This window comes from Euprymna scolopes, chromosome 22, assembly GCF_053919585.1.
Source record: "Euprymna scolopes isolate OS-2025 chromosome 22, ASM5391958v1, whole genome shotgun sequence".
In the NCBI taxonomy this organism is placed as follows: domain Eukaryota; kingdom Metazoa; phylum Mollusca; class Cephalopoda; order Sepiida; family Sepiolidae; genus Euprymna; species Euprymna scolopes.
In genome coordinates this window covers 34,970,753-34,992,995 of record NC_136503.1, presented here as the reverse complement: position 1 = coordinate 34,992,995, position 22,243 = coordinate 34,970,753, and the positions used below count along the sequence as shown (strand labels likewise).

Below are 22,243 nucleotides of genomic sequence, written 5' to 3'. Positions count from 1 at the left end.
ATATATATATATATATATATATATATATATATATATATATATATATATATATATAATAGGAAACTAATACAATTAATGCAAGGTTCCATAGCACTATCAGACAAGCTGTCATTACTCTTGAATTAAATGTCGCGTCATTCCTTTGAAAAAAAAAAAAATTGGCACGTCACATGCTTCAAATAAAATATGGCAAATAAATCTAAGAACAGAACACAAAATGGCAAATCACAAAATTTTGTTTATTTCAATAAAGTCTATTTTCTTCTTTATTCTTTTAAAACAAGCTTGGCTCTGTCGTCGTTGTTATATTCAAGTGTTTTCTGTTTATATATATATATATATATATATATATATATATATATACATATATATATATATATATATATATTCTTTGCTTCTTTTTTTTCCTTTATTTCTGGCTCTCACTAATTTTACTTGATTTGTAATACTGTCCGCGAATTAATAACTGTTTTTGCACTTGTCTTCTACATATCTGAAGAATGTATTTAGTTTACCGAAACGTCAAATGAATCAGAAAAATCTAATTTCATATCATAATTATTTTCCATATATATATATATATATATATATATATATATATATATATATATATATATATATATATATAATGTCGCTGTTTTGCTGACATTCATATTTGCGCGACTAACGCTATTCTATAAACAATTCATTTATTAATTGAGTCCATAGGGCTGGAAATATACAAAACATGACTTTCATTGTGACGTTCCCTGATTATTTTCAGCCACATGAAGCAGAAACTGCTATTAACAACGCGAACATGAGTGTCAACACAAAAACACCGTGACAACGTCGGATATATATATATATATATATATATATATATATATATATATATATATATCTTAGATATGCATTGTTGTATAAGACTGACGACGACTCCTTTAGTTTTTGTTTTCATTTCGTTTTATTTGCCCTCGTGAGTATCGATTTTTATTTACACCAATAGATTAAAAATAATTAAACTACCGATTGATCTCTAAGTGCTTTAATTTTTCTTTTTGTTGTAGTGTTTTCGCATATCTCACCAGCCATCTTAAAGAAAGAATATGTCTATAATAATAATAATCAATGGCAGCCAAATTAAGGTTATAATAATAATAATAATAATAATAATAATAATAATAATAATAATAATAATAATAATAATAGCCACTGTGGACTTTTTAAGGAACTTTTGTCAACAGCATGACATGAAAATGATGGTATAATATCTTTGCTGCATTCGACAACTAATTAAAAATAATAAGATGCTTATTATTAATATTAATATTATTATTATTATTGGTGCTGTCATTATTATTATTGTTATTATTACTATTATTATTAACATGTATATAGATGTAGTTTGCTTAATGCATTGCGTGTAGTATGTTTGTAGAACAATCAGAGAAATCTATCTCAAAGCAAAAAATGGAAATATGTTATTCTTAGAATTTTTTCTTGTTTAGTCCCGACTTAATGGATGTTGCAAAACATATAATAACACACAGATCCGATAGACCGTATATATATATATATATATATATATATATATATATATATATATATATATATATATATATATATATATATATATATATATACATATATATATATATATATATATATTATTTTAATATTTTTTTGTTTTTATGATACGTTTTGAATGAATTCAATTATTTATACAAAAGTGCATTTTTACCTAAATGCAAGTTGGGAATAATTTTCTCTCTGACCAATTTGATACCCTTAAATGGGGAGCGGTATATATATATTGTTTTTTTAAAATTAAATATAATTATCCACTGATACGTGTTTCGTCGTTTACGACTCACACACACACACACACACACACACACACACACACACACACACATGATGTATATATATATACATATATATGATGTCGTATATATATACATATACATATATGTATATATATATATATATATATATATATATATATATATATATATATATATATATATATCCTAGTTAGAATCACTTCAATAACTAAAAAGAAAAAAGAGAACTTTGAAAGATTAACTGGAACTTTTCTTTATTCAATTGGTAATAGAAATTAGTGCTCATGAGGGTAAATGAAAAATTACTGAAAAAGGCTAAAGTATTACTTGTCAATTTTATACAACGAAACATATGCCTATATATATATATATATATATATATATATATATATATAATCTGTATATGTTAGATTTCTGATTTTATTTTCGACCTAATTCTTTCAAACGCATTCGAGACTTGGCTATATCGTCTTCCCTTCGGGCTTTCTCCACAACCCACGATATAACAGAAAGGGGCATGTTGATAGAGTATCGTCGACGGTCTAGGTTCAGGGGTTCATCGAACTTCCAGCACTTACAGGATGGATCCCATATTTGCTGCATCCTCTTCTCACGTTGATCTCTTAGTAGTGACGTCATCAAGTGGTAATCAGAGAGCGGATATTGGCGGCTCCTAGTTTGCTGTCGATGCCTTCTGATTGACTGAAGGTAATTTGGTTGAAATCCGTCCTGCAATGACGCAGTATCGAACTCGTCTTCATCGCCCTCAGTCATTGGATCGTAATGATGTCTCTTCGAGGTGACCTCTGCTGAATCAGCCAGACGGTGCTGTCGTTTCTGCGAACGCTTAATGTTTTTCAGTATTTGCAAGTCGGTGTTCAACATGTTGAATCGCCTTCTCCAAGGTTTAACTTCGTTGCTGGTGTTGTCGTCGTCGTCATCGTCGCCGTCATCGTGCTTGCTGGCATATTGGTTAACCAGCCCTCCACCCATGTCACCGTTTTCGTCGTCTGTCAGCTCGTACGGGTAGAACGAAGCTATCGAACCAGCGCCTATGTATTTCTGACCCCCGATAAGAGTTGGGACGAGTGAGAAGAGCAGTAATAGAAAACGTGACGCCATCATCAGTCCTGGAATACAAGCAGGAACGGAGTAGTTGATGTTTACCAGTCTGCAAGTAAAAACAAACAAAAAACAAAGAGAATTAAATCATTTATTAAAGGATGAAACACAGGTGTCTGGAGGTATCTTAAAAAATGATTAAAGTAATAATTATGTCAGCCTATTTAAGAACTCGGTTCTTATTATCGAGCACTTTAAAGTTAAAATGAAAGTCGGTCACTTAAGCTCGCATGCGCAGGTCATGATGTTATAATAATTAGATCACTATGGACGGACGTTTCGACATTTAAAAATAAATGCTTAAATTCCAACGAGATTTCTCGCGGTTAAAGTTGGCCACGTGGTTCGTTCCTTGCTAATGGAGTGTGAGATGGCTTCATGGCCGGTTTTGAATCTCCCTACCGGCTGTAATCGTTACACTCTGCACTAATGATTCCCGATATATATATATATATATATATATATATATATATATATATATATATATATATAATAAATTCCACAGCCAAACAACGTCGCAGCTCACAAGAGCAATGACAGTCAACGAACCGGAAGTCCGAGTTTCGCCCTCATTTGGGCTCATCAGTTAGACACATCCGAACTCAGGATTCGAAACCCGAGCCTCTTGCATGCACGTTGCTCGTTTGGTTAGCATTGGTTTGGGTGAAGTGTACTGGGAAATGGTTTGAGGAGGTGCCTGATGAAGTGAGAACAAGTGAGGATGGCAAGGTAGAGGTATGGTGGGACAAAATTGTCAGAACGACCAAGCAATTGGAACATAATCGTTCGGATTTGGTTGTCATTGAAAAAGTCTCAAAACACTGGCAGATTGTAGACTTTTCAGTACCCTGGGACAGGAATGTGAGAGAGAAGGCGAACGAGAAGTGGAGCAATTATGCTCCATTGGCCTTGGAGATAAGGCGTATACACGGGGTTAAAACACAAATAATCCCGGTTATAGTTGGTACACAAGTCGTCTGGAAAGACACTTGAAAAAACTACAAACCCCGATATTTTAGGTGGCCTTCAGACCTCTGCAATTGTAGGTACCACCAACATCCTTAGGAAAACCCTTGATCTTTGAAGCTCCTAGTTTGGAGCCGGGATTGAGGAAAATCCTCTGGAAATGAATATCATCCATTTCCAGATAGACGTTGATAAACGGAATCAGAATTATTATTATTATTATTATTATTATTATTATTATTATTATTATTATTATTATTATTATTATTAAGCGAATATTTAAAAAATATTATTTGTAAGCGAATATTATTAAAAGTGATTTCTTATATTTAATTTTTTCATAAGCGTCTTTTTACTGTTTAATTTTGCACATAACTGATGCTGCCATTACACAAATCATCAAAAACACATAAATATATATGTGAGTGAGATAGGTAGAAGAAGAAGAAAAAAAAGGAAAAGTTCTCCCAAAGAAAGAAAAACATAAATTCTTGAAATTCAAAGACACTTATTAAGAAGTGATATCGAGGAAAGTTTATTCCCCCAATAAACGGTACACTCAGTCGAATACGGAAAGCATTCCACATCGTCATACAGCGACAAAAATGTCGATGTGGAATGCTTTCCGCCTCCGATTGAGTGCACTCAGTAATAAGAATTAATGTCTGCCAGATGGCTTATGAGAATTCACAGTGACGATCGGTAATAGTGTAAATTGGGCAGGATTTGATTATTTAAGAAAACAGCTCAACAAGAACTACTTTACACTGGAGTTAAAAACGACCATATTATAGGTAGCTGGGATACAGGAGGACGCTATTGTGTTCAACAAACGGCCAGTTCTAGGAAATAAACTTGGAGGTTTGTTTAGTTTTAGGCACAGATAGAGAGTAAGGAAAATTGTTGTTGAGGTAGAGAAGAAAAGGACATAGCCCACTAGATTTTCAAGCCGGAAAGGAACCTCTGAGAGCCTCCACTCACAAGTGGCAACAGTATCCCATCTTAGGACGTATTTGTTTTTTATACTGGTAGAAGATTTCGTCGGGAATGGCATACGAAGTGCCTTAAATACGTTTCCAGACTTGTTTTGTACAAGAATTTAAAATTGTTATAGACTTTTGAAAATTCAGTATGTCTGCATCTTATGAGAAAATTCAGTATACTCTACATCTAATGAGATGATTTACCAATATTTCTGATTTCAGGTTTAAATAAACAGACACAGCAAAAATTGGAATACACCCTACTAAACACTGATTGTCACAGCTGGTGAATTTCAAAAATGCAATACGGACGTGAGGAGACTTTCGAAGAACGATATACAATAAAATTTGTTTTAAACTTGGGAAATATGAATCGAGCTTCAGGTTTTGATCGGCATAAGAGATTCCAGGAAGGTACGGAGTTTGCGAGGGATGTGGGAGGAATAAGGAATCCAAAACACCAGAATTGATCGGCCAAATAACGAATTCCATGGATAATGGTCGTCGTGTGTCTATAGAGACAATACGTGCAAAGTTTGATGTCAGTGTGGGAACTGTATAAACAGTTATTCACGAGGAACTAAAGATATGGAAGATTTACGCGAATGCACCAGTCCACCACTCCGTCCTTGTCACAAACTATTTGATCAAAATTGACATCAAGAGAGTTAATCACTCTCTTTACGGTCGGGACCTTGCTTCCTGTGACTTTTGATCATTCCCTAAGCTCAAGGAAAACCTTACAGTCTGTCGTTATAAGACGATTGAGGAGTCGAAAGAGACTGCGACGAGGGTCATTGACGACACGCTCACAAAAGAGGACTTTCATGAAGCCTCCCAGAATTTGTTGGAACGGTGCAGCAAATGCATTGAAGGCGGGAAAAATGTACAATCAATAAAAGTGCCATTACGAGATTACTTCGAAGGGGACTAGAGTTTCATGTATGTACTATCAATAAAAGTGCTCATGTATAAAAAGTCTGGAAACATATTGAATGCATCTCGTACCTTGTAATCCGACATGTAACGTTCCACATTGACGTAGCATTTGTGTATGTCGGTCATACTTAAGTTTTAAATAAATGAACCTTAAAAAGAAAACGACATTCATTCTTGTTTTTAGTAAAATAAATCTGTTTCACCAAAGTTTCATCCCGATGTAAATCAATTCGAAATGGCCAACCTTTCCATCTCTTCGTTTTATTCTTGGCAGTCTTTGAGCTTTCTTTTTTTTTTTTTTGTGAAGTCCAATTAAAGTGAACAACCAAAGCAGATAGCTACTGTTTGTGACCAGAATAAAATATGTGAGTTTGTGCAAACATACCCGCAAACGAATACAAAGGCATACATGCACGTACGCACACACACAAAATAATTCAAAGAAATTAAAATCAAACATGCGATACGTAACGATTCTTTCTTAGGCGCAGATTACCCAGTGTAATGTTGGGATATTGGAGTGAGTGGTGACTTCAGTAATTACATATATATATATATATATATATATATATATATATATATATATATATATATATATATATATATACCAGACCATGTGTGACCCGTTGGGTCACTATATGTTACATCAAGCTATGGAACAGTTAGTATATATAATTAATATATAAGCGTGATACGCGTGACGTAAAGGAAATATTTAAAATATCATGTTAACTGATCAAATATTTTTTACATTACAAAAAACATTTTGCGGAAGTATATTCAAATGAAAAAAAAATAGATACATAGATTACTCTGATTCGTTTCAGCATTAAACATAAATATACATTCAGCATATGTTTGTGTGTCACACAGAAGTATACGTAGTAGCTGCTGGCAGATCACGTATGCAAATTACCAAGCTGTGGCCCGAATTGACGTCACAGCGAAGGGACGGGAGGAAAAGAGAAGCGGAAAAGGAACTGGGATCGCGTGGGCGGCAATAGCAAGGAGAAACATATGCTGGCGAGGGAGAGTTGAAAAACCCGCGTGGCGGCGACTGGACTTGTGCAAACGTATCGACTCTGGAGGAGAAAAAGCACCTGTTGGGTCCGGCAGAATTTCGTTAACCACATGGTAAACAAAGAGACTTATTACACTAAGATCTAGTCGTAGTTGGAAAATACTATGAATAAATGCCTTTTATTTCAACTAAAAAAAAAAGCCGCGTCAGATTTCTTTCCTTCTTCGTTCATTTGCGGCTGTATCTGCATGCAACATGCTGGGTCCGAGTGAAAATGTAACATCAATGTTTTTTTAAACATTATGTGATGCCATAAAGACCAGGCCTTTTTATGAAAAGGTTCAAACCATGGGAGAGAATGCCGCCGCAAAGACAGGAAGTAACACCGAACCAGGCAGAGAAGGAAAACTTGGAGGAAAAACAAGAATTGTCGATGAGTAATATCGCTCGTTCTTGTGTAACAGAGCGCACATGAGCGTGTTTAAGAATATCAACAGCAAAGGATGTATGGTAAGAAATTGTATCAGCAGCAGGAGTAGCGTTTGATAGCGCATGCAAATTAGGAAGTTTATTCATGTTGGCGCGAAAGAAAAAGGAAAAAAGAACACCCCATGGTAGAAAAGAAACAAAGTGGGAGCGAAAGAGGACGGGCATGTAAAGTGAGGACGAAAATGGGCTGGCTGTGGCCAGCGTGCGGTCAGAAGAAAGAAAAACACGTCCAGATTAGATGGATATGTAGCAGCGAGAGACTTTTTAAGTGTTGTCGAGACGAAAAAGTAATGCTTTTGTTAAAAAAGAAAAAAAAAATTCCGATCCAAATTTATTCATTTTGTTTGGTTGTTCCTTTTGGACGATGCCGGACAGTGTAGGGGTCCAAGATAGGTTTGAACTGTTGTGGCACTATATATTAGTGCCCTAGTTGTTTACGCACCCTCCCCCTGCATGGCCAGGTGGTTATTTGGCCGTAGGCGGAGGAATACACATAAATGCAGCCACATAATTCCCTTTCTTTTATCAACCTTTTTCTGTCCGGACTGTCATGAGGTGAGCATGCATAATTCTGTCTCTCCGTAAATGATGGGAGAGGGCACCCCTTTGCTCAAGTTAAAGTAGGTTAGTTAGTTTTGAAGAGCCCAGTGTCTAGTTTTAATTGTAAAAATTAATTATAATTTGTATATTGTATTGTAATATATTTTTGTAAAGTTAAGATTATACAATATATATTACAATTGTATCGCGTGTCATTTTTTTGTGTCTGCCATAAATGTCTTAAGTCGAATGAGGCGGCCCTGAAAGACGAAGGAAGAAGATTCCAGCCAGAATGCCACCAGAGTGAGCTTGAGAGAATAAAGGAGCCACACGCTTACATCCAACATCTCAGGTATGATTTTCCTCTTGATACTCAGGCCCTAATGACTGACCCATCTTCACATCATTATGGGACCGTTTCTAAGACATTTAGTGTAACATGTGTGTTGGTCACACACCAGTGACCGGCTGATCGTGTTATACTGTAACGAACGCGGTTCAAGAATAACAGTCACATATTTCTTCTTTTCTGTTTCACTTACGAAAAATATTATCCTGTATTGTCGGTCAAATCTCGTTCTCCAGGAGGAAAAATCGTAGGAAAATAGGACAGTTAGTAAATTACTTGTATACTAAAATGAACCAGAAACGGTTCCCCAAGGAAATACTGAAAGATTTTGCTGGTGAGTTCACGAGGGCAGTTCCTGATGGGGCTAGTTCAGTTCAGACCATCTCAGACTTGAACAACGTTCATGTCAGGAATGATAGAGACGGGCAACGTATGGAGGGTGGATAGATGACCTGGAAAGTTTTTTTTTTTGTTCGCAGGGTAGTACGAGCAAGATACGTGTCGACCCGCTCTGTTGGTTAAAACTGGTTCTCTGAGGACATAATTTCACTGTCAATATTATCTTTAATGTTAAAGACATAAATTCTAGTAAAATGAATTCGTTATATAATATTATAGGAGAAATAGTTTCAAGCACATTTAACGCATCAAATTGCCTTTTCGGTTTTAATTAGAAATTTAGAAGTATATATTTAGAAATGAACATATTTATATTCTTGTAAATTTGTATTTATGTTATGTGATTGCCGGGCAACGCCGGTTAGAAAATAATTATTATTCAGAATCGGGTTTATATATCTATCTTTCTGTTTAATATCTATTTTCTCTACTGACAGAATGGCAATAGTTGAATCGTGGGAAGCGATAGTTCAGCGATCATTGCAGGTGCAGAAGGGTTAAAGCTTCAATGTTGTGACATATGTCAAACGGAATGACCGGTCGGCTGCACCGAACCTAGGTGGATGGGGGACCGGATCTGACGTATCATTTCACTCATCAATAGAAGTTAGAGAACATTATAATAAAGTAACAGTAAAGGCCCCCCTCATTATGGGAACACACACCATTTTTTGTTATATTTGGGCTGTTGAGGTGATGTCGACTCCCAGCTGAGAATACTAAATATCACAGTTTTCTTTTTAAATTTTAAAAATTACAAGTGCAGCAAACTGAAGTACTTTTGAAACAATCACAGGGATGCCACATTACAGCGATAGGACAGAGGATATAGTATAGTAAACAATGTGAACTCGAATAGGTTAGAAACTCTTGTTTAGATCCTTTTCAAGAGAGAAAAAACTAGTGGTTTGCACATCAACCCAGATGCGGCAGCAATACATCACGCATGAGTGAATGGTGGATTTGTAAGGATAAAAGTGTAAGAAGTTTTCTAACCCGGAAAAAAGAGGCCGCCTTCTTTGAAACCAGCTTCGCAGTATCTTCAATATATTTATTCAAATTTCAAATGTGAAAGTTAGGCAAAGGAGTTTGAATATTGAACTTCAGGGAAAAGTGCTATCAACCGTTGTAATCAGTAGGTTGGTGATTGGCACCTTATAAATTACATCCTTGATGAATAGACCCGAAAAAGTAAGAAAATTCCAAGACAACTGACAGAATGACAATAGTTTAACTATTATTTCTATTTCTTGAAAACTCTAAAACAATAGACTTCGTAGTCTCGTACGGGATATCCTTTTCTCTTCCCTGCTACCTCTTTCTCACAGAAGAAATGTTGCGAATTTGTCTCTGCTTTGTCGTTGTTTTCATGGCAAGTGCTCAGCTGAGCTCCAATCTATGGTCCTCCTCGCCAAACTTTCACAAGAAACACCCATCTACCAGAAATCACTATCAATAATTTCCCCCCACTCTTTATCTGTACCTAAACCTAAACGTAGATTCCATGAGCAAAGCTTCTTTATTAGAACTACACGCCTATGGAATTGTCTTCCGTTTTCCTGCTTTCCAGCTGATTACAATATGGTTGTCTTCAAGTCTAACGTAAACAAGTTTTTGATGAGCCGTTCCATATAAGTTAACAAATTCACCAAATTTCCATTATTAACGATTACTATATTGTCCAATTGTCTACTGTACACTCTTTAACCCTTATCCTCGAGTAGCCTCAAAGCCTTGATAAATGGTGATGCCCATGCAAAAAAGACAACCTACGAGTATATATATATATATATATATATATATATATATATATATATATATATATGTATATATATATATATATTTATTTTACCAAGCATGTTTTAATTGCGTAATAAGTTTAATTATAACATTTATATTTATTATTAAATTACAATAAATGGTAAAGTTCTATGTGTATGTTAGAAACCACAGGCAATCCATAAGGTTAAATATTGGTGGGTGTATCCACTAACAATTGTTCGGGAATTATGGCTAAAAACAGGGTTTATCATGTAAACAGGATTCTGGTTCAGGTTGTTAACCTTTGTGAGTCATCGCTAGCATGGGACCAATAAGAGCGAAATTGACGCCAAGCAACAAATGTGGATGGCACAAACGCCCGAGATTAGATAGCAACGCGAGCAGGCGTGCGTGACATGACTTAAAAACCAGTTTAAACCAGCTTCTCACATCAAGGGTTCCTTCTGCGACCGCTCCTCTTTGCTATCAGTTGTTCTTATAAAGCAAGCGCGATTTTAGCAGAAATAAAACCGATCATCTTCAAAAATAGGAATGTGTCCGGATTGATTTTGCTTGCGTAGATATTGCCCGAAGTCGATTTCAGGACAAGAACATCTAGTCTCAAGTATGATATTAAATAGAATGTCCAGAGTTTTGGTGGATTACTTCAAGACCCATGAATGTTGAGATGAAAATAAAATCCAGATAAGATTTTAACTTATATTGAGTATAAATTTGTTGGATGTGACCCCAATTCCAGAGTTATTACGATATAGAGCAATTAGTTGAAGGGTTTAGTTAAACAATTTATGTAGGCACAACAATTGTAAGAATACTCGCGAGACCACAACACTTCAGGCATAGATTGCTGGCGCTTTTTATCCACAAACAAGACAGTGCGTTTTTTTTTCTAGAAATGTAGTTGATGATTGTAATTTCATTATTACAAACAGCCAGCAAGGGCCATCTGTCTCTAGAACACACCCTGGGACAACCCTTATCATCCAGTGGCTCTTTCGCCTTGATAAACGGTAACCCAATAAATAAAAATAAAAATCGATATATATTATTAATCTTAATCAGACTACTTTTCTTAACTTTTTTTCCGACCTTTTTTCGGGTATATCTTTGCGTATCCGAGAAACTTGTCGAACTCAGAGACATGCACGGAATTTCGTACTAAACTAGTGGCGTAACAAATAAAATACTAAGTAAATTTCTTCTGGTGGCTGAAGGTTCAATCCTAAATGCGAGCAATACTAAGCATGCAATTGAGAATTACTTAAAACTTTTACCCAGCCATGGCTGACGGAACCAGAGCATGCGACCCCGTGCATTAAATAAAAGGATCCATTCGAAATCCCGTGCAGACTCCCGAGTTTGGGAGAAACATTTCCGAGTACGGCAAGATACACTTGGAGAAGGTCGTAGGTTACATCAACCGACACGCTTTGAAAATAACAGTTAAGATGAGAAGAGTAGTGCAAATAATCGAAATAAAACGAATCTAAAATATTTTGCAACATTTGATTGGTATTTTGTAATTTTGTATTCATACTGTTTTGACTGATGTAACCTCCGCCATTCGTCAAGTACTGCGTTTCAAACTTGAGAACTTTCCAGTCCGGTCGTAAAATACGCTTAAAAAAGATATTTTAATTAATGCAGATTTCGTATTTATTATATTATATTGGACTCAATATATAATAATGATTTAAAAAGTGAAAAAAAAAGTGACTCGTGCCCCACCACCAAGAATTGAAACCAAAACGTTTAGCTTATGGTTTACTTTTTCCTTTGATGTTAATGCTTGAGATATTAAGACATATTTGCCGTAAGTTTAAAAATTAAAACATGAACCAGTAGTTATTACCTTACGCATATATATTCATAATTCCATAATTCGACCTTCACCTGGCAAATTCCATTTTTTTAATTTTCATGCTTTTGCACAGATTTTCACCGGCTAAAACTCAAATATAAAGTTTTGCATTGGTTCGAATATCCTATATATTAAGTTTCATGTCTGTAAACCAAAAACTGACAGAGGAGTTTGGTAGGTAAAATGAAAAATAAATATATATACGCATACATAAATATATATAAAAAGAGATTTGTGTTTACTATAACCTTTTTACACAAATATTATACAAGTATAAATCATGTAGAATATCTGCATGAATATAATATACACGTAATAGTTAACTAAAGATGATCATCCCTTAAAAAAATCGAGAAATAAATTAAAATTAGCGGGGTCTATAGAAATTCCACAGGGGACTGATTCATATTTAATATATTGATGTTGGCATTCTGTAGATGTTCAGCATAAATGAAGACGCTCTGATATTATTGTAGCTATTTTGTTAAAACTGCAAAAGAATTTATCCAAGCTAGCAGGGACGCCTAGCGTAGCCAGATCGTAAAATACGCTTAAATATGATATTTTAATTCTTGCAGATTTCGTTTATATTATTATAGAGTTAATGTTCTATCGATTTTTATACATTATACACTTGCGATTAAAAAAAATTATATATATCTATATGACGGGTTCATCAGCTTGAGCCGAAACCGAATCTCAAACTTCTGAATATATATATATATATATATATATATATATATATATATATATATATATATATATATATATATATATATATATATATACAAAAAAACAAATTTATAGGAGTATAGATTTTGAAATTAAACCCTATTCAAAAAGATGCACTTGAAAAAGGCCGGATATGACATCAGCCGAAACGTTCTCAATATAACAGAATTAGATAGTAAAATTATTAATACTTATCGAAAAGGACTCTAAAATGTGTTTCATGAAAAATCAAGATGAGAACAGTAGTACGAATAATCGAAATAATAGAAAGGATCAATCTTGATCTAAAAAATTCCGAAACATAAAAATCAACGTTTCTGCTAAACAGACTGATATGAATCTAAAGCATCTACGTTTCGATATCATTCGTACGAATACAATCGTACGTTTATTTAGATGTGAATATCGAGTACGTTTTTTATTGTCTGAAATGAAATATAACTTTTCAAATAAAAATAGGAGTTTTAACATTATGTTCCTAAAATTCTCGCTCCCTTCTCTTAAAAAAAAAAACACATTAAATTTGCTGTGGTCGAATCATCCCCAGTGAATTGTAAACCACAGTTAAAGAATCCGAAAATGTTGAGAACAAAAAAAATAAAAAAATAAATAAATAAAAAAGTGGAAGATATTTTCACGTTAAGCACCCACAGAGAAATCAGACGTTGGTTCTCACGTAACCCAAAACTAAAATTATCTGTTGTAAATTAACAATGATTGTTGTCTTATTTTGGAATCCACGAGGATCTGATATAAAAACAGACAATTTTCCATTCGCTTCTCTACCAAACAAAGGAGCACATTTTGAAGAGTAGAAATGCTTACTAAACTTAGCCGAAACTGACAGGTGCGCGCAAATCCCAAATGGGCCGCGATATCCATGATGAAAATGTTAAACATGGTAAATATTACAACGTTAAAAACATAATGTTCTTACGACGCTCGCGTTTTGTACACACGTTTCAGCGATGACAATGCTATTTCAAAGCTGAAAGAGAAGCATTTATAAAGAATCGATAACGCATTTAAACTTTATATTTAAAGCTACAGCCATGAAAAAGAGACGAAGATGCTATTTCAAAGACCTCTTATAGATATACGTGGACGTATTTAATAACTGAAATGAGGATGTATATACAATGCGATTTTTAATTCAATTCCATTTATTTGGCAAAAACTGAAATAATCATTCTTCAATTACCATGTAGGAAAAGTTACACAAATGGAGATTCAATAGAAATTTGCACAAATAAAGATACAACAGCTAAGGGCCTGCCCAAATTCACCTTGAATTGCGGTGTTATTGATGCATTTATTATCTTACTCGGAAGTCTGTTCTAAAATTCTAGGATCCTGATTAAGAAAATGTTCGTACTTCGGTTCAATCGAAATGGGCGATGAAATAATTTCTTGTGAATATTACGTCCTGAGATATAATATAATGCCCATTGAGGAGCTTGTATGCCAAAATAAGATCACTGCTTAATCGTCGGCGCTTAACGGGGAAAAAGTTAATCTTTTTGAGTCGTCTCACATAAAAGATAGATCAGATAGGCTCATTCGAGCAGGCGGTCTTTGAATTCTCTTCAAAGATATTAAATATTATGGCCCCCGTTTAGTTTTATCAGACAATGGATACTCTAAGGATAGCTTCGCGTTTAATTGTGAGACAAGAGTTGCAAAATCTCCAAACATATCTTTCTTGAATCAGCACTGCTTTTATGCAGTGACAAAAAGAAATCTATGATGACCGGAAACAACAAGATAAACAGACCTTGGTATTTCCAAATGGTCACCCATTTAGTATTAACAAGGCTCAGTATCGCTTAACTTCGGTGATCTATGTTAGCATTCTGAGAATTGAATAGTAATTGGATAATTCTTCCGAGCCAATAACTCCATTTACAACTCAATCCCCGTCTGCTAGCCTACTGACTGGAAAGCTAACTCCTCGACTGATCTGTGTTTCGTGAATATATGATAAACTCGTTTATTTCTTAGTTCTTTACGTCACGCAATCAGATGAACCTTATTGTTTTGGTAAATTTTATTTTTGTATCTAAAAATTCCAAATCCTTTATTATATAAATATTTTACTGATTTTACTGAATTGCAAATCGTTTATTATTACAAATATCCTGTAAATATTTTATTGTCATAATTTTCTATCCCGTGTTAATAATTTTCCTCTGGCATTGAAAACATCCATTTCAACAACATTGTAACATACCGCAGCGCCATCTTTATTTCCTCGTGTCATCGGGTCATCCGGCAACCTCACAATATCCAACAATATTTGACATTATCACAATTCCAGAGTTGTAAGCCATGTTTAGGTTAAGAACAGTTTCCGATGGTTAGATGTTCTATACAAGTTCTGGAATGACTGGTTCTCAGTAGACAAAACAGTTTCCAATGGTTAGTTGTTCTACACAAGTCCTAGAGATGACTGGTTCTCAGTAGACAGTTCTTGAGTTGGAAGCCACAGAGCAAAAGATTCTTCCCCTGTTGATACGAAGAAAACATATGCGAAGTTGCTACAAAAAAGGTTTAATTTTTATGGAGAAATTCTAGTTTCTGGTTGATTGGTAGCAGAATGTGAATTAACTTGATTCGTCAGTTCCTAACAGCCTCGTTTATAAATATAATCTCCCGACTATGCGGAATCATACCCTCATTAGAGTTGGGGATGGTCTCCTAGCGGCTTCGGCTGCAGGGAGACTGGGTAGAGTACTCGTCAAGGATCTTTGACACTAAGCCCGATAGGTGCTGGGCCAGCCCTGTATCTGTCGGACCGAAGTACACAAGCAAGTTTATTGCTTGTTGCCTGGGGCGCCCCTACTGAGGAATGCCGACGGGGGTGCCGAGGCAATTTTTGTAATAGCAAGAGTGCCTCTCCTTTAGGGAAGCTTGCTTCTAGCCCACCTTCTGACCTTGTGTCACACATTGGTGTTGTGGGCACCAGTTAGATATCTACCCCCATTAGAGTTGGGGATGGTCTCCTAGCGGCTTCGGCTGCAGGGAGTACAAGTCAAGGATCCGTTCTTGACACTCAGCCCGACAAGTGAGGGGCCGGGAACCGGTTCAGCACATGTCGGACTGAGGTACACCGCTTGGGTATCACCCAGGAGGTTCACCCTCCTAGGCATTGCCACACGGCTTTCGAGTGGAGTAAGTTTATTGCATGCTGACTGAGGCCTCCCGACTGGGGAATGCCGATGGGGATGCCCAGGCAATTTTTATAATAGCAAGAGTTGCCCTTCTTTAGGGGAGCTTGCTTCTAGCCCACATTCAGACCTTGTGTCACACTTTAGTGCCGTGGACATCAAACAAATATCTACCCCCATTATAGTTAAAAAATATTGCAACAACAATATTTACTATATAAGGTATAATCATGCTGACATCGATCAGCGAAGTTAAGTCAATTTAGATGTTACAAATCGAACAACAGACATACAAAACTAAATAGAAAGATAAAGAAAGAAAGAAAGAAAGAGAGAAAGAGAGTTGGAAAGAGAGACAAAGAGAAAAATATGTGTGAATGCATCTAAAATATATTTCAGACTGAGACGTGACAGAGCAACCGACTGGAAATGCTTTTAATAACACGCTTAGGCATACCAAAAATAATATACGTCTATTAAATCTACGCGTTTAACCATAATTTTCTACACAAAAGAGAGACAGGTATAACGATCGATGGACACAACCTTCAATAATGATGTGTAAACCTATCTATAAAGATAAATAAAACAAATGAAGTGTATATTTCAATCTGAAAACACACAATAAGAGGTTAAACATAGAAATATGGATTTACTGAACCAATAAAACAACTTGGACAATGCCTGAATCTCCCGTACTTGTCCTCTTGTCAATAAAAATAGATCATCTGCAAGCTATTCTATGAATGCATTTCTTATTTATTGGGGTTTAATTCTCACTAGGGGTTTCGGTTTGTCACATGTAGATTGGATGGGCATATCTTCAAGATACTCGTTTTTGTTGTGGGAAGCTGAAAGCAGTATTTAAAAATATGCGTTCTATACATTTTATATAATGTTTTATAGTAAACTTTCCTTGAATCTATAATAAAAAACAAAGAAAGAGCGAGACAGAGAGATAAAGAGAGCGAGAGAGAGAGAGCAAGAGAGAGAGAGAGAGAGAGAGAGAGAGAGAGAGAGAGAGAGAGAGAGAGAGAGAGAGAAATTGAGAAAGTAAAATAAAGAGACCGAGCAAGAAAGAGGGCACTTATGCATTACATAAACGGCGCCATTTTTTGGGGGTGGGGAGTGCGTTTCACTAAACTGTCGCCAGGTGGCGCTTCTCTGCCCACTGAAAGACGGAACAAATTCATTCATTTAATTCCATTCAAATTGTTTATTAATTTAAAAGCTAAAACTCTAATATAATGTTGTTGACCCTTCAACAGGTGTCACAAAAAAGTTCAGACTATATTTCGTTACAGTGACAATTTTATTTTAATTAGATAGAGAGAGAGAAAGAAAGAGAGAAAGAATAAACGCGAAAGAGAAAAAGAGAAAAAAAGCGACTAAAGGAAGGAGAGAGAGAAAGCAGAAGACGAGGAAAGCGAAAAGAAATAGATAGATAGATAGATAGATAGAGTAAGAGAGGGAGGGAGAGAAAAAAAGAAAGTAAAAAAGGGAAATAAAGGAGGAAGAAGAGCTAAAAGCAAAAAAAAAAAAAGAAAAGAAATATGAATTTTTTAACAGTCGACAAAAACACGTTATGGATACTTTTTTATTACACATATGTGATTACGGTCAACTCACTTTACCTTCGCTTTAAATTTATACATGGTGTGTGCAGGTTTTATTGATTTAGTAACCTCATATCTGCACTTATATTCTTAATATCTATTTGTTTTTAAATATTTTTACGTGGTTGTTTGGAACTGAAATAATGCTATGGCAGTTTATAAATTAGCTCGCATAATTTTGTATATATTCAATAGCAAAATTTGAAAGTTATTTATTTTCGCGTTCTCGCATCCACATGAAAAGCATTGTCCGTTGGTATCTAGGTTGGTTTGTCACGCTACGGTCTGAAATAGTACTTTCGTCTTTATATATCGTTCCAATTCAAAACAGAATTTTCGTCAGTCCGTCACTCTTAACTTTGAAATAACATTTTCGACCTTCTCTCACGTTACAATTTGAAATAAATGTTAAACTTTCTATCACGTTACAGTTTGGAATATACATTTCCGCCTTTTTCTCACGTTCCAATTTGAAATAAAATTTCCGCCTTTCTTCCACGTTCCAGTTTGAAATTACACGTTTGCCTTCCTCTCACGTTCGAATTCGAAATAACTGGTCTGTCACAATTAAGTTTGAAACATCATTTTTAATTAGATACATATATATATTCTTACAGGATGCTCTCCGCTCCTACGTTAGTGGGCCGTTGTTTTACTACACTTAAATTTGAAATACTATTCTCATCATTAACCGCGTAGATTGAATGAACCCATCTTGTTTATATTTCTGAATGTTTACTCATATTAATTATATGAAAAGCAGTTGTATATACGTGTGATTGTATGTTTGTATGTCTGGTTAAAACTAACAAACAAAAACAAATACTCACAAAGTTAGTATTTTCTTAATCAGTGTTGCCCTGGATGAATAATATATAATATTTAAAAAAAAATTCATTCTTTGATCCTAAACTGGTGCAAATTCTGTTAGGATGTGTAAGTTTTCCAGCTAAATAATGCACTTACTTAAGGAAAGGCAAGTGAATATATATATATATATATATATATATATATATATATATAGTCATCCACATACCGTACTGTTTCGTTGTTTCACAGCTTATCAATGCGGCTAGACAAGCTAGGATCACCCAAACGACAGTCGGAGCTTCTAACCGTTGTGCTATACGGCTGCTGCTATGCGGGCAGTGAATTAATAATGTTTTCACATTGTCCAAATACCTAAGCTCAATTTGTTTGCACAAAGAGCATCGCTTCATACGCTAATGCTAATTTGTATATCACTTCCCAATATGCTCAACCTAAGATAGGGAGCATTATAGTCATCCATATACAGTACTGTTTTGCTAGCAGTATCAGAATTTTTGTAGGAATTTTTGACACCCCTAACACGAAACTGCGAATACAATATAAAAATCTCGTAATTTCTCTGTTAAAAGTGGGTTATTTATTTTCTTTATGGATTATACTTCCAAAATAAACTATTACAGTTGTTTTAAAAGTAATAAAAATATTTTTATTTTTTTTTAAAACAGTAATGAATTTTCCGAACTCAATATTTTTCAATTTTTAAACTCAATATTTTTAAATTTTAAAAATCTATCAAAATTTTTCTATTGATTCTATTTTTACGATATTTTCAGGGTCAATGTGAAATTTTATGTTCTTTCCAATAAACCGAATATAATATTTTAGACAAACGTTTTTTTTAAATTCACGCCCCCCCATTTTCACGCCCCCCCCATTTTCACGCCCCCCCCCATTTTCAACTTTCTCTTAAAAAGTAAATAATTAATTTATGTTTAATAGGTTTATATATCACAAATTGAAGAGAAAAGGTCAATAAATAATATATTCAAATTTAAAACAAAAAAAAAATCAGTTTTTTAGAAATTTACCTGTAAAGTCCGAAGTTTAAAACCTTATTTTATAAGAACACATTTTTTCTTTTTGTCTTTTTTTTTTTTTTTAATGAAACCTTGGTCCTTGCTCCTTTAATTGAAAAAAAAATTAGGGCTTGAATTACATTTTTCGAGGAGTTATAAGCTTAGAAAGATAGGGGGGTCGAATAATTTACGCCTCTCATTTTGAAATGTCTATTAAAAAGTAAATAATTAATTTATGTTTAATAGGTTTATATATCACAAATTGAAGAGAAAAGGTCAATAAATAATATATTCAAATTTAAAACAAAAAAAAAATCAGTTTTTTAGAAATTTACCTGTAAAGTCCGAAGTTTAAAACCTTTTTTTAAAAAAAAAAGCACATTGTTTTGTTTTGTTTTTTTTTTTTAAATAAAACCTTGGTCCTTACTCCTTTAATTGAAAAAAAAAATTAGGGCTTGAATTACATTTTTCGAGGAGTTATAAGCTTGGAAAGATGGGGTGGAATTATTCACTATTTTCACGAAATTTCTGACACTGCTACTGTTTCGCTGTTTAACAGCTCATTAGTGAGGCTAGAAAAGCAACTACTTCAAGTCAGTCGGAGTTTTTAACTTTTAGGCTATACGGCTGCTGCTATGCGGGCAGTGAATTAACAATTTTTTGATATTGTCCAAATACCTAAGCTCAATTTGACAAGCAACTATCTCAAGCCAGGATCGAAACCCGATCGCTCAAACGGAGCTTCTAACCGTTGGGCTATTTGGCATTTTTTATATATATATATATATATATATATATATATATATATATATATATATATATATATATATATATATATATATATATATATATATATATATATATATATGGGCGTGGCTCTAAGGCTGAGGGATGAAGTTGGAGAGTTGTGTGTTTTGGTTTCGTATCTAACTGATGGTACCCAAGTTGGTTGAGAAGAAAGTTCTTGCTAAATTTTTAATTTTGATTTCAAAGTATGTATTTTAAAATAAGTTTTCATTATAATACCTTTATTGTATATATCATTTTAAAGGGCATTTTTCGCTCTAATCGTTTAAGTTATAATCGTTTAAAGAAATTATGTCTTCTATTCAGAATGTTGAATACAAGATTGAAAACAAAACAAAAAAAAACAAAAACAAATTCGCGCAGTTTTCTTATTTCGATTCAAATTAGGCTGAAACAGCTCGCGATATCATTGAAGCATTTGGTCCAGGAACCATTACTGAACTCACAGCACACTGGTGGCTTAAGAAATTTCGTGATGGTGACAAGAGTCTTGAAGATGATGAGCGCAGTTGTCGGTCATTGGATGTTGAAACAATCAATTAAAAGTCTTAGTTGAAGTCAATCCACGCACAACTGTTCGAAATCTTGCTTCTGACTTAGACATAACGTATACAATGATTTCTAACCACTTGAGAGAGATTGGAATAACAAAACTCTTGATAAATGGCTGCCTCATGAATTGAAAGAAAGCCAAAAGAAACGCTGTGTCATCTTCCGTTCTTTTACGCAGAAAGAAGGACCCGTTTCCCAACAGGCTTGTGATTTACGATGAAAAGTGGGTTCCTTACGACAACCGGCGACGCTCAGCTCAGTGGTTAGACGCCCACGAAGGTCCACAACACTTCACAAAGTTAGAGTTGCACCAAAAGAAGGTCATACTGGCTGTTTGATGGTCTGCGACCGATCTCATCCATTACAGTTTTTTGAATGCAGGCAAAACCATTACCGCGGAGAATTACTGCCAACAAAAGGATAAAATGCATCAGAAATTTCGACAACAAAACTTAGGATTAGTCAACAGAAAATGCCCAATTATCCTCCACCACAATGCCTCACCACACGTTGCTAAACCAACCCTGTAGAAGTTGAACGAATTGGGCTACAAAACTCTGCCTCATCCACCATACTCTGCAGACCTCTCACATACCGACTACCGCTTTTCAAAGCATATCGACAACTTTCTGCATGAGAAATGATTAAAAGACTAAGCAGAAAGATTCCCGAGTTCAACAGAAAGATTTCCGAATTTGAAAAAATACACCTAGAGAAAGTCAGAAGTTACGTCGGCCGAATGTTGTGAAAATAACAATCAAGAGGGGAACAGTAATCCGAAGAATCCAAATCACACGAAGTATCCTCTTTTTATAAAAATCTGAATTTAAATTTATCGATTTTTTTAAATCTTAAAATCTATGATGAACATCTGTCAGTTTCATAGACAGTAAATTCTTTTATTACGAGTATTCGTTATTTGTTTTATTCAAATATTTTTCATGCAAAAAAACAAAAAAAAAACATGTAACATCAAATCTTAGACACGATTTGAAAAAATATAAATTCAATTTAATCAAAATTGCAGAATTTTCAGATTTTGCCCAACCTTCCGTTTACACCCTAAATTAATTCTAATCTTCCTTTTGAAATTGAACCTGAATAACTTATTTATCATTTTTTTAAAATTAATTTCTTCAATATATTTTCACTTTTATCAACTTTTATTTCCATTTGTGGAAAATTCTAAATATCCGTCATTTTGTGTTCCAAAAGTCTATGCTTATTTTTTAAGCGTTATTTCAT

The 22,243-nt window shown here is 34.4% G+C and overlaps 1 protein-coding gene across 1 annotated transcript in view; it reads right to left on the bottom strand.

Annotated features, from left to right (window-relative positions):
* Window positions 1–218: 218 nt before the first annotated feature.
* LOC145243961 (uncharacterized) overlaps window positions 219–22,243 on the bottom strand; it is a 107,964-nt gene continuing 85,939 nt past the window's right edge. Inside the window, exon 2 of the mRNA XM_080107090.1 lies at window positions 219–2,997. Coding sequence (XP_079963216.1) covers window positions 2,247–2,951 — 705 coding nt within the window. The 5' untranslated portion in view covers window positions 2,952–2,997 and the 3' untranslated portion in view covers window positions 219–2,246. The remainder of the gene's footprint in view (window positions 2,998–22,243) is intronic.